Below are 13,545 nucleotides of genomic sequence, written 5' to 3'. Positions count from 1 at the left end.
TCTCTCTGCTCTGAAGAGTCATAGAACACGAACGTGTGGCAGGTTCTTTTTTTCGTACCTGTTAGCGCATCTGACCTTGTTTGGTTTCTTATCTTTAATTTAGAAGGGGACGCGTTAGAGGTTGGATGGAACTTTTGACTGACCTTAGAGTAAATCCCACCACAAGGCTCAATTTCAAATCAAATCATCTACAAATTTTAAACAGCAATATCAATAATCTTCGGAGACAGTAATCTCACGCACCATGACTCCTTTAGCCATGAATAATCACACCTTTAAGTAAAGTTAGAATGTTTATTTCCATATTTTAACAATGCTAATATCACATAACTTAGGCCCATATTTATACTTTTTGAGGCAAGCCTGCGTTAGCGCAGGTTAGCGTAAAAAAGTATAGCGGCGGCTAGCGCAATTCCAGGACGCCAGCCAGGTGTCATATTTAAGGAATGGTGCAAGCCAGCGCTGACGCCCGGTTAGCGTCAAAATAAATGGCGCTAACCGGGTAAGGGAGGCGTAGGGCAAACTGGACGTTGTGCAGGAAAGAAAGGCGCTAGTCAGGTTAGAGTAAAAAAAAATGACTCTAACCTGACTAGTGTCATTTTTTTGTCGCACAACCCCGATGGACATGACTCCTGTCTTTTTAAAGACAGGAGTCATGCCCACCAGCCCAATGGCCAAGCCCAGGGGACTTATGTCCCCTGGGCATGGGCATTGGGCACAGTGCCATGTAGGGGGGCCAAGTTAGGGTCCCCTATGGCACTTTAAAAAATATATATATATATATTTCCTGGACTTACCTGGGATGGGTCCCCCATCCTTAGGTATCCTCCAGGTGTGGGTGGGGGTGAGTGGGGGCGTCCCTGGGTGCAGGGAAGGGCACCTGTGGGCTGTTTCCATGGTCTCTGACCATGGAAAATGGCCCACAGGTCCCCTAATGCCTGCCCATACCCAGACGTTAAATAATGGCGCTAAGCAGGCTTAGAGTACTCATTTAAGGCCCTCCTCCTCCCGTGCTTTATTTTTATAACTGAGGATAAATAAGGCGCAAGGGCCTTAGAGTCATGTTTTGCCCGGGAATGCCTACCTTGCATCTCATTGACGCAAGGTGGTTTTCCGCAGGTAACAAATGACGCTAACACCAATATTTTGACGCTAGACGGGTCTAGCATCAAAATATAAATATGGAGTTAAGTTTGCGCTGGAGTTGCGTAAAAAAAATGGCGCAAATCAGGTGCAAACAGAGTATAAATATGGGCCTTAGTATCAAAATCAAAAGATGTACATACAAAAACAACACTGGTTGACAAAACCTTCTAAAGAATCTCAATCCAACTAATGCATGGGTTACTACGCATTCAAGAGTTATAATACAAGTCAATAACAAAAACAACTGTACAATAGATATAGCATACATCTAGAGTTAGCAACTGAGCAGCATCGATTATTTATTTATAGCAATCTATTAGCATTTTAGGGTCTTCCCTCACTAACCCTTCTGATTAGAATAGCATGTTTGGACTTTACACAAAACAATTTAGTCAACATAAATTTGAAAAACATCTAACTATGGCTCTATCAAAATAGAGGTTGGTACCTAGAAACAAAAGGCAAATTACAGCAAGAATAACAGCATTTTGTTATAGCTTTCCTCAGTATGTATCAACAAGCTGTGATTATCTTCGTCAGTTAGGCATCTGTTCGGTCTGCCTCAGCAACGGGCTATGAAAGGGAATAGTTCAGAAAGAGAGGCGCTAAGCTCTCTGAACCATTTAAAAAGCAATGTCTAAGGAATCAGCATTCAGCATCAGTAGTTTAAGCAATAAAGTTAAAGATAGAATTCTCTAAGCAGGAGAATCGAAATAGGAATAAGCACATCTCTTCGACGGAAAACAGACAAAGAGAAATGAGCATGAAAGATGAGAATTATCAAAATGTCGTGCTTCTCCTCTGTGCAGTCAGGCTAAATTAAAATTGTCTAAAACACTTCCCACGTTGCCATTGGTCAAAGAATTGTACATTTACATTTAGTCCAATGAAGGTAAAACTCCAAATCTGAGATATAACTAAACTGTCTTTCACATGTCGATGATGGGCTCCTCTTCTCCTGTTCCCATCATCAGGCTCGTCAGGTAACAATTGTGAATCCCTCTGTCCTGCAGTCATAGCATCCATTGTTAGCTCCTAGGAACATCGCTTTCTCACACACTAAACTATACAATGTATCAGAAACTGGTACAAGTCATTCTTGCAAGCAGATCTCATGAGAAAAGAAAGAGCAACTCAGTGAAAAACAATTCACCTATTAATTTCTTCAACCGTACATTTCTCACATCCTTATCTTAACAGTACGGCTTAACATTAGGCTATGCAACTAGGCCCAAGACCTCGCTAACTTAAGACCTATACTTGATAATGCAAATATACAATAGGTAATCATCAATATAACACACTACTACATTAATCTAAACATGGGCACATCAATTTATATCAATAAGCATTTAATAAGGACACTTTGTGGTTATTGTTGGCCACTCAAGTGGGCACATTTTCCCAATTGTGCATTACTTTCCATGTTAAGTCAAATTCTATGCAGATTTATAATTCGGAATACATGAATATTTATTAGTAAAAATTCAGCGTTCACATACCTACCAGACAATGGACCTCCAGACCACCTTCATCTTGAACAGAACTACCATACCTTTGGAAAAAAATAAAAGCCTAGCTCTTCTCAAAGCTCAGTTGTTTGCTTGTTTCCGAACATCAGGGCACTCTTTTTGTCTCTATAAACATTTAGCATATTGTGATTTTTCCCAGGATGACTAAGAGGCAGTGATGATTCTTTCCAGGTTTCCTTAATACATACAATCAATGTTTGAGATTATCTCCATTCCTAAACTCTTCACATGCAGTTAGTTATCCTTCTTTATTTCTGTTATAAAGGTAGGCTCGTACTGCAAGTGGTAACAGTCTCCACTTCTAATCAACATTGAATCTTTAGTAATATCCTTGCTTAGGTCAAAGATAATGCTTCCTTCCAACAATGAAAATGATCTTACCTCTTCTTTTCTCCATGACTGGCCTCAAGCATAAATACATTTTTCAAGGAACTGAAAGGCGATCTGAGGGAAGTCAGGTTCCCAATCCCGTCTCAGTCCCACTACCAATCAGATCTGCCAGCTACCTCCCAGTCAGGTCCCCAACCAGATGTCAATTCGAACCTCAATTCCAATCAGATGTTCCACCTTCTTCTCTCTTGTGAGCCAGAGTTGGTGGTTTATATGAGTCAAAATGAGCTCTGCCGCTGCACTTCCCCAGGAAGGATGAACAGGACTGAAACTGGTGAAGTTCATGGTAAGAACCACCCAAGTTTCACACTGCCATTTAATATTAGATGGAGGTGGATCTTTCCTTGGGATGCTCCACCCACTTAAAATAGTCAGCTCCACCTTCTCTCTTGACATTCTCAGCACATGGCAATCAGCGTTCTCCTCTATTGAGGCTTTTAGCATTTTCTTTTCTGGCACCAGTATTGTCATTCATTTGGCCACTGCTCTCTGCTCTGCAACTCTGTCTCCTGTGAGGTTAGTTACCTGGTAAATCTCTAGCAAAGGGAAATGAGAGGACAATGAGGGAGTAGTTATGTCCCCATGTGTTAATTCTTGTATGAAAGGGTCAGGACCTCCAACCTAAGCAGCACTCCTGCCACGGAGGTCACTCCCATGGGTATCTTACAATTGGTAACAGTGCAGGTGGCTTTGATCCTGTTAAGGATCTTACATAGGTAGACCTGATATCAGTCTGGGAGCCCACAGGGTTACTCCTACCCTATCCCATTCTATCCTATCTTATCCTATTGTCTTATGTGGTGATATAATGAAGTAGGCATAGTATGGTATATAATATTATGGCCTGCCATTGTATAGTTTCGTATGGCCTGTCATTGTATATATTAGTATGGCCTGTCATTGTGTAGTATGGTACTGTAATATTTTTTACAACGTACACATGAAGCTACTGAAGGAAGTGCAATAGGAGTGGCGAAATAAGCAAAAAATGCTTTACAATTAATGTTATTTTTACACTAGAATGTTCTATCCAGCTATAATTGTGCAAACATAAACCAATTTAAAACAAGCTCTGTTTATGCATAACACATTTTATTCTTGCCCAAGACATCCTAAAAAAATTATAAAACACAAATAAAAAAGCAGGTTGTTACAAACTAAATGAGTGATTACTTAATAGCAATAGAACAAAGCCATTAATGTATTTTGACATCATTGTTAAAAGCGATGCTGACAGATTGTGGCCTTCTAATGGTGTTATGCTGCACCAAAGAAAAGAAAGAGAGAGGATGAAAAGGTCAACGGAGCAAACACAAACACTGGAAACAAGCAGTGAGAGCAACAGTGTGGTGCAAAACCAGGAACAAGACAACCTAAAGGCAACCTAAAATCACATACATTCTTACGAAGCACTGCAAGTAAAAAAAAAAAAATATGCCAAAAGAGAAAGCAGAAGCAGTGGGAGGACACTAACTAAAAAAGGAAGCAGAACTTATTGTTCTAGGGACAGGGAAACTCATGAACCAAAAGTGAAGCCAACTCAGGCTGACCAAACAGAAACCAGAAAATAAGACTGACAGTGAAGCTAGGTAAATAATAGGTGGCCTCTAAGCTGCATGTATGTAAACATAGGGGGTTATTACAACTTTGTGACGGATATACCACCAGCCGTATTACGAGTCCATTATATCCTATCGAACTTGTAATACGGCTGGTGGTATATCTGTCCCATTTGGGACGGATTAACACCTCCTCCAAAGTTGTAATAACCCCCAAAATGTCTTACAAGCGACAGACTTCCCTAGTAAAGCAACTAGGTGGGAAATCCAATCTTTTATGTTATGAAACCTCATTTGGTTAACATAATCACTGCAGATCTTGTCATAGAAATACATCCTAGTTGATGCAGTGAGGAATAGTGACCTGGATATTTATAATACTACGAGGTCCCAGCCTGTGATAGAAACCGCCGTGAATATGTATGTGTAGGAGGCTGGCCTGGCTTATAGTGGGTACCTGATGGTACTTACACCTTGTGCCAGGTCCAGTTATCCCTTATTATTAGATTAGTAGTGTTCTAGCAGCTTAGGCTGATAGAGGTAGCTATAGCAGAGCAGCTTAGGCTGAACTAGGAGACATGCAAAGCTCCTACTATACCACTTATATCATATAGCACTATATCATAAGAAACACAATACTCAGAGTTACTAAAAATAAAGGTACCTTATTTTAGGTGAAAATATGCCAAACGTATCTCAGAGGATATACTCCCTTAGTAAGTAATATACACACAATATACACACAAACCAAAATCAGGTAAGTAAACAGTTAGAAAAGTATTGCAAACACTGTAGAACACTATAGAATGCAATAGGAGACAATAGGCCTAGGGGCAACACAAACCATATACTCCAAAAGTGGAATGCGAACCACGAATGGACCCCAGGCCTAGTGTAGTGTGTAGAGGGTCGCTGGGAGTGTAAGAAAACACTAAGGGTGTCCAGGATACCCGCCCCAAAACCCTGAAAAGTAGGAGTAAAGTTACCCTACTACCCCAGAAAGACAGTAAAGTCGAGACAGGGGATTCTGCAAAGACAACAACTGACTGCAAAGCACTGAAGACGGATTCCTGAACCTGAGGACCTGCAAAGGAAGGGGACCTAGTCCAAGAGTCACGCAAGTGTTCAGGGGGGCAGGAGCCCACTAAACCCCGGATGAAGGTGCGAAAGGGCTGCCTCTGGGTGGAAGAAGCCAAAAATTCTGCAACAACAGAAGGTGCCAGGAACTTCTCCTTTGGTCAGAAGATGTCCCACGGCGTGCTGGAGGATGCAGAGTTGTTTCCACGCAGAAAGACCGCAAACAAGCCTTGCTAGCTGAAAGAATCTCGGTTGAAAATAATGGGTGCTGCCCGGGCAGGACCAGGAGTCGCCCCTTGGAGGAGTAGACAGAGGGGGCGCTCAGCAACAGAGAGAAACCTGTCTGGGGGTTGGCAGCAGCGGTAGCTGCAGAGAAAACCCCAGAGAGCTAGTTTGGCAGTACCCAGGGTCCACGCTGGAGCCCCGGGGATGCATGGGATTGGCACCCCAATACCAGATTTGGCTTGGGGGGACAATTCCATGATCTTAGGCATGTTACATGGCCATGTTCAGGGTTACCATTGTGAAGCTACATATAGGTATTGACCGATATGTAGTGCACGTGTGTAATGGTGTCCCCGCACTCACAAAGTCCGGGGAAATTGCCCTGAACAATGTGGGGGCAACTTGGCTAGTGCCAGGGTGCCCTCACACTTAGTAACTTTGCACCTAACCTTCAGCAAGTGAGGGTTTGACATATAGGTGACTGCTAAGTTACTTAAGTGAAGTGAAAAATGGCTGTGAAATAACATGGACTTTATTTCACTCAGGCTGCAGTGGCAGTCCTGTGTAAGAATCGTCTGAGCTCCCATGGGTGACAAAAGAAAAGCTGCAACCCATAGGGATCTCCTGGAACCCCAATACCCCGGGTACCTAGGTACCATGTACTAGGGAACTATAAGGGTGTTCCAGTGTGCCAATTAGAATTGGTAAAATGGTCACTAGCCTGCAGTGACAATTTTAAAAGCAAAGAGAACATAAACACTGAGATTCTGGTTAGCAGAGTCTCAGTGATACTGTTAGGCACCACACAGGGAACACATATAGGCCACAAACTATGAGCACAGACTGTCACAAAATGAGTTATTATTTAAAATAAAACAATTATGTTCAAAGTATATATTTTGGCAATAGGTAATACAGTGTGAAAACATTTTAATGTGATTGTCAGCTTGAAGCCTCAAGTGACACCATCAGTTAAAGTCTATACAGACTCCGAAACAACCTTTGCATTTTGTGCTTACCAATTGCTCATATTTAAATTTGTTTCAGGTAGCGGTCACTATGATGAGAAGGCCTATATCTTTAGCTCTCTGTCCCTCTTTCGGCTTCAAAGCACAGAAGCTACAACTTTCTCCCCTCGTTTTCAGCCAGAGGCACCTCAAGGCCTGCAGTACCTGTTCAGATAGGGATGCTTTTAACAGAAAGTATAAGAACTGTTTTTTAAATACAAAAAGAAGTCTGGCGATCCCTATAGGTTCTGCAAATGTTGACCTTTGTTTACATTCAGATAACCTTTCAGGGGAGTTCAGGGAGTGAGAGGGAGAAGGACAGCAGTGTTGCATTGGGATGCAGAGCCCTGATACTTGGGCCCCTGCGAAATAAAAGTAATAGTCAAGGAAAAAGAGGAAAGGAGCAATTTCTTTTGATACTATCAAATAAATGGTGCAGAGGATGTGGCACTATGTGGGAGCTATTTTCTAATTTTCAAATAGGCATAGACCGCTTCCTCAGAAAGATGCCCTCGGGAGGGTGAGATTTGAGAGCTTGCAGGTTCTTTTTTAAAGGGCCAATATTGCAGCAGGTGCAGTGCCAGTGGGGTTCAGGAGTGAGAGGGTACAACTACATCATAGCTGTGACTGTCTTACTTTACAAAAGGTACATGTGGACCCATTTTCTTTGCTAACATTAGGGTTGAGGGCAAAGAGAGGGGCAACATGTGGGAGTTCATTTTTTAAAGGGACAGACAGCCTGTTTTAAGACTAGAGTGATAGCCAGATGTTGTGGAGGAAAGGTGAAAGAGGCAGGAGAGAACCTGCTACTCGGAGCTGCTGCTGTCTTAAGTGTACCAGATGCAGTTGCATTGGAACCCACGCATGCGAGAGGCTAATGTCATCCTAATGACGGAGAGTAGTGTTTTTTCGGCCTGTTGTCGTATTTGGTTGATGCTTTTGGTCTTCTGTAAGTCTCTCATAAACCCTGCTCCCTGCGATCAACCCTGCTACTCCTACCCCCCAATCCTTGCCGTACTTTTTTGGAGGGGGGCAGACTTCAAATCATTTTGCTTAGTGGGTTAAGAGCAAATAAGTTTGAAGAACTCTGCTTTAAGGCATAATAACAAATAATATAGTAAACAATGACATTGCTGATGGTGTATAACAGACACAAACACACACAGTCACACACCTACGCTCACACACCCACCGACACACACACAGACACACACACAGAAAATATCTTTCAAACTTTCCTTTTCTCTCTCTCTTCACATTCGAATCAAGGCAGCAGCAGATGTGACACGATGATTTTTTTGTGGCATAACATAATATTAATGTTAGATTAAACATGCCAAAAACAACCAAAGACTTACTTCTCTCAACAATTCGAAATAACTGCTACACTTTCCCCTGACTGGGGCCAGCACTTGTATCTAACTACTATGGTTTGTTTTCAAATAAATGAAATTCGATGGATAGTACATTTCAAACAATGTTACCAACGAAAATCTTGGTAACATTACCAATAAACACCTGTGTTGGATTTCTTTTAGGTGCAAATTGGGTGCCATACCGATGACCTGAAATCTGCTTCAACCCTTAAGCGCCCTCCTGTGGTTTTCCAAAGATATTTTGTAGACAAGAAGGTGCTATTGATAGCCAGTCTCTGGGGTGGCCTTTTATACATCATAGTGCCCAGTAGAAGAAAGCTTGGGCAAGTGCCCCTCACAGTTGAGGGTGCTACGTTGGCTCCGTTGTACAAATATGGTAAGTTTGAATGAATGCGACTGAAGTTAAAAGTTAAGTAATTTCTTTACATAAATGTAATTGTCTGAAAGTTATTCATAAAGTAATAAAATCATTGAACGTGTCCAGTGCTGCGGGATTGGAACAACCCTGTACTAATGTCAGTAACTAAGGTTTTGTTTGAAGCTTTGTAGATACTCTACCCCGCTCACAAAGCAGGCAGATCTAGAGGTTAACTATTCCTCTTCAGAGCGTTCCGGATATCTAACCTGGGATATGATTTAAACCAGTTGGGGAACTCGACTGTATGCATATGCTTGGTAAAGAGACTGAAGCACAGCAAAATTTATTAGAATTCTTGTTGAGCTGGACTGATGTAACTGCTCCCATGCAGTCGGATTTTCTAATCTCCAATACTCATGAATTGAATAAAGCAAACAAACTCCCCAGTGATTTATCCAGCCACTTCCTTAATAGCTGTTCAAAGTTGCTAATGTTGAAGAATATTTTGCAGAACATCCAAGCACTTCCCAACACTTGTCTCTTTTCACAGCCATGGAGAGCTGTCAGAAAGAACTATACAAGGTGCTTTGAGTGGGTGAATAAACACGCTTTTATTAAGGCTATTTTTCACAGCTGTCAGGTTTGCACCCAGAGGCATAGATTTCTCTAGGGAAAAAACGTTTTCTTAACTATAGCTAAGCTTTGACCTTTGTGGAAAAGAGTGTTGCACATTGGAGTGTATGGGCATAGAGTGGAGTATAGAGTTGGACAGTGGAGTGCATGGGGATGTGGTGGAGTAGAATGTCATCAAGTGTCATGAAATGTGGTAGATTTCTTTAAAGCGGAGTTATATAGCAGGGAGGAGAGTGTCATACAATGGCGCGGCATAGAGTGGAGTGGCTTACACTGTATTGGTGTAGAGTGGATTACCAAAAAGTGTATTTTCAAACAGTGGAATAACCTACAGTGGGATACTGAACAATTTGGTGTAGGAGAGTGGATTGGCATAGAGTTGAATAGCATGGAGTGGTGTACAGTAAAGTGGCATACAGTGGAGTAGGGTTAAGTGGATTAGTGTAGAGTGGGGTGGCATACATTGAAGTAGTGTAGCGTAGAGTCATGGAAACTGTTATAAATTAGAGTAGTGTCTCATACAGTAGAGTGGAGTGCTGTGTTGTACAGTGTTGGAAACTTTCGTAGAGTGGAGTAGAGTTTTATGCAATAAAGTGTACGGGCATAGAGTTGAGCGCAAATTCAGACAGAGTAGTGAGTGGAGTAGAGTTTAGTAGAGTGGCACAGAGTGTAGTATAGTTTTGTAAAGTGTAGTAGTCCAAACTAGAGTGGCATACATTAGAGTGGTGTAGACTGTAAAAGTGTGTAGTCTAGTGGCAATCAGTGGAGTGGCATAAAGTGTAATAGCATATAGTGTAGCATGCAGTGGAGTGGTGTACAGAGAAGAGGATTATTTTAAAGTGTTGTATTGTAGGGTGGGGTAGAGTGTAATAGCATACAGTGGATTGGGGCACAGTGGAGTGGGACAGAGTGGAATACTATACAGTAGAGAGGCAAAGATTGAAGTTGTGTACAATGTAATAGCGTAGAATGGAGTGGCATTAGTGAAATAGCATAGAGTGGAGTACAGAGGAGTGTCATAGAGTAGAATAGCGTAGAGTCCAAAAGCATAGAGTAGAATGAGTAGTATAGAGTAGAGTGGAGTGGCATACACTGGGGTGGTGAAGACTGGAGTACTGTACAGCATAAAGCGGAGTGGTGTAGAGTGGAGTGGCATCTAATGGACAAGTGTAAAATGGAGTGGCGTAGGGTGGAATTGTGTAGAATGGTGTGACATAGAGTGGAGTAGCGTATACTGGAGTGGCATACAGTGAAACAGTCTAGCGTGGAGTGGTGCACAGTAAAGTATTGTAGACTGGAATAGCCTATAGTTGAGTAGCTGTGCAGCGGTGTACAATGAAATGTGGTAAACTGGAGTGGCATACACTGGAATGAGGTAGAGTGTAATATCATACAGTGGAGTGGCGTACAGTGGAGTGATGTCCAGTGGAATAGCATAGATGGAGTGGGGTAGAATGGAGGAGAATACACTGGAGTGATGCAGAGTGGTAGAGTAGAGTGGAATACACTGGAGTGACGCAGAGTGGAGTAGCATACAGTAAAGAGGCATACTGTGGAACAGCATACAGTGGAGTGGCATCCAGTGAAATTGGGTAGAGTGGAATAGCATATACTGGAGTAGAATATACAGAAGTGGCACACAGTGAAGTGACATACATTGAAGAGGAATAGAGTGGAGCTAGATTCAGCGTAATAGCATAGAGTGGAGTGGCATAAAGTGGAGTGTTGTACGGTGGAGTGGCATAGAGTGTAATAGTGCATATTGGAGTAGCATATGATATAGTGGTGTAGACTGAAGTGGCAGACAGTGGCAAGGGGTAGAGAGGCATATAGTGAGTGCCATACATTGAAGTGGCTTAGAGTGGAGTAGCGTACAGTGGAGTAGCATATAGTGGAACAGCATACAGTAGAGTGGCATAGAGTGGAATGATGTACAATACTATAGCATATAAAGAAGTAGCCTAAACCTGCGTGGTATGCAGTGGAGTAGCGTACACTGAAGAGGTGTAGAGTGGAGTTGCATACAGAGTAATAGCACAAAATGAACTGTTGTACAGTGGAGTGGCATAGAGTATTATAGTGTATAGTGGAGTAGCGTTCCGTGGACTGGCATATAATGGAGTGGTGTATACTGGAGTGGCCTACAGTGGTGTGGGGTACAGTGTAATAGCATTCAGTGGAGTGGCATACATTAGAGTGGTGCCCAAGCACATGGCGTGGAATGAAGTGCCATAGAGTGGAATGCCATACATTGAGTGGTGTAGAGAGGAGTAGCGTACAGTGGAGTAAAATACAGATGAATAGCGTAGATTAGAGTGTTGTAGATTTGTAGAGTGAAGTGAGGGTACTGACTCTATAGGCGTAGTTAGAGTAACCAGAGATAGGGATATTTAAAATGTTTGTCCGTTAATTCCTTTGCACCCATTTGACAAACATCCACGAAACGTTGAAGGCCTGCTGCCCCCGTTTCATTGTCAGAGTACTAAAAGATTTGCAGTGTTTGGAAAAGGGGTTTACAAAGAAAAAAGAGGAGTCCCAAATCAGGCTTGAAATCCAATGCATTTTAAATAGACTTTTATATTTTGCATAGTGTGAAAATGGCAAGTCCCATATGAGTGAAATTTGGCAGCATATGATATTAATGTATGCATATGATTCTTTTGGGTAAGCAGGTAAGTAGGTAATGTAGTTCTTATGTTATAAAGGTTTTCAAATTAGTGATATCTTGTAGCTTAATACTACTAAAAGTAGCAAGGAAGTCCCAACAATAAACTAGACTGCATATGTAAAGATTTATTACATGAAAAACTGAATGACCCATTTATGGTCTCAGAGTAATGGAAGCCCATTAACAAATATATAACAAATAAAATACATCTTAATCTACATATGCTTTCTTTGTATGTTCTCTGGCTCACAAATAAAACCGTTCCAACAAGGCAAAGAAAACCCATTTTTCTTATGCACGCTGTGCAACAAAACGAAAAGTTGACCTAGCAGTGACCCAAATAAACTACTATTTGGTGGACGTGATAATTGGCGGCCAGAAAAAACATCATAATCTCAATTAGTATAACGATAACAATTACCTTTCATTCACTTTGGCCTTCATATGTAGCACAATCCTACAAAAATAGCAAGGAAGCCCAAAGGATAAACTAGACTGCACATGTAAACTTTCAGATTGGCTACATGAAAACATGTCAATGGAAATCTGTCAACAAATACATAACACATAGAATACATCCTATTCTACAAATGTTTTCTCTGCATGCTAATTTGGCTCACTAAATAAAACTTTGGCCAACCAGCCAAACAAAACTCACCTTGGTTATGTACTCCTGTGCAACAAAATGGTAAAGTGAACTAGCAGTGAGCTACACAATCTACTATAAGGAGGATGTGATAATTGACCCTTAGGAAAAAGATAATAGTCGTATTTTTTATAACAACAATGATTGGCTTTCATTCATATTGGGCTTTGCATGTAGCAGAACTTTAATAAACGTAGCAAGGAAGCCCAAAAAATAACTAAACTGCATATGTAAAGTTTTAGCATTACTACATAAACGACTAAAAGAAACATTTATGATCACATGATTATTTAAATCGATAAGCAAATGCATAACAAATACAATCAATTCAAAGAAAGAATTTGCATTAACCCCGTCGCTGCTAGGCCCTTCCCCCCAGTGCTCAGACCTTTCCTGGCTACTTGGGGTAGTTCACGCTTATGCCTTCTTAACATTTTATGCAAATAAGCTATGCACACCACATTTGTGTCCTTTTTTAACAACATCCTGGGGATTCTAAAGGTGCCCAGGGTTTGTGGATTCCCCTGGAGGGGACAGAGAAAATAGGCAAAATATAGCAACATTTTTAGTTTTTGGAGAAAAGTAGGGAAAAAGCACTCCAGATAAAAGTGTCTATTTTCTCCTACAAATGGCAAGGAATATTGACTCCCACTTGTGTGGCTCTTAACACATTTTTGCACCCAGAATCTCTTGAAAACCTCAAACATTTTCCTCACATTTGTATGTTGAAACGTTCTGGAATCTTTGGGGAGTCACAAACTTTCTTCACCCAGCACTCCCCGAAGCCTGCTGATTAAAATGGTACCTTACTTGTGTGGGTAGACCTAGTGCCCGCAACAAGAAATGGCCCAAAGTGCAACATAGATGCAGCCATTTTTTCAAAGAAAACTGACCCTCTTTTTCCAATGCGGGTAGGTCTAGATTTTGA

At 41.5% G+C, this 13,545-nt stretch overlaps 1 protein-coding gene across 1 annotated transcript in view; it reads left to right on the top strand.

Annotated features, from left to right (window-relative positions):
- The window catches only part of LOC138265840 (TRPM8 channel-associated factor homolog), a 497,333-nt gene that overhangs the window by 185,777 nt on the left and 298,011 nt on the right, over nucleotides 1-13,545 (top strand). The window contains exon 5 of the mRNA XM_069213933.1: nucleotides 8,475-8,688. Coding sequence (XP_069070034.1) covers nucleotides 8,475-8,688 — 214 coding nt within the window. The remainder of the gene's footprint in view (nucleotides 1-8,474; nucleotides 8,689-13,545) is intronic.

The sequence above is a fragment of the Pleurodeles waltl genome, chromosome 2_1, assembly GCF_031143425.1.
Source record: "Pleurodeles waltl isolate 20211129_DDA chromosome 2_1, aPleWal1.hap1.20221129, whole genome shotgun sequence".
NCBI lineage: Eukaryota > Metazoa > Chordata > Amphibia > Caudata > Salamandridae > Pleurodeles > Pleurodeles waltl.
Note: the sequence above shows the minus strand (reverse complement) of the source record. Positions and strands in the feature narration are given on the sequence as shown.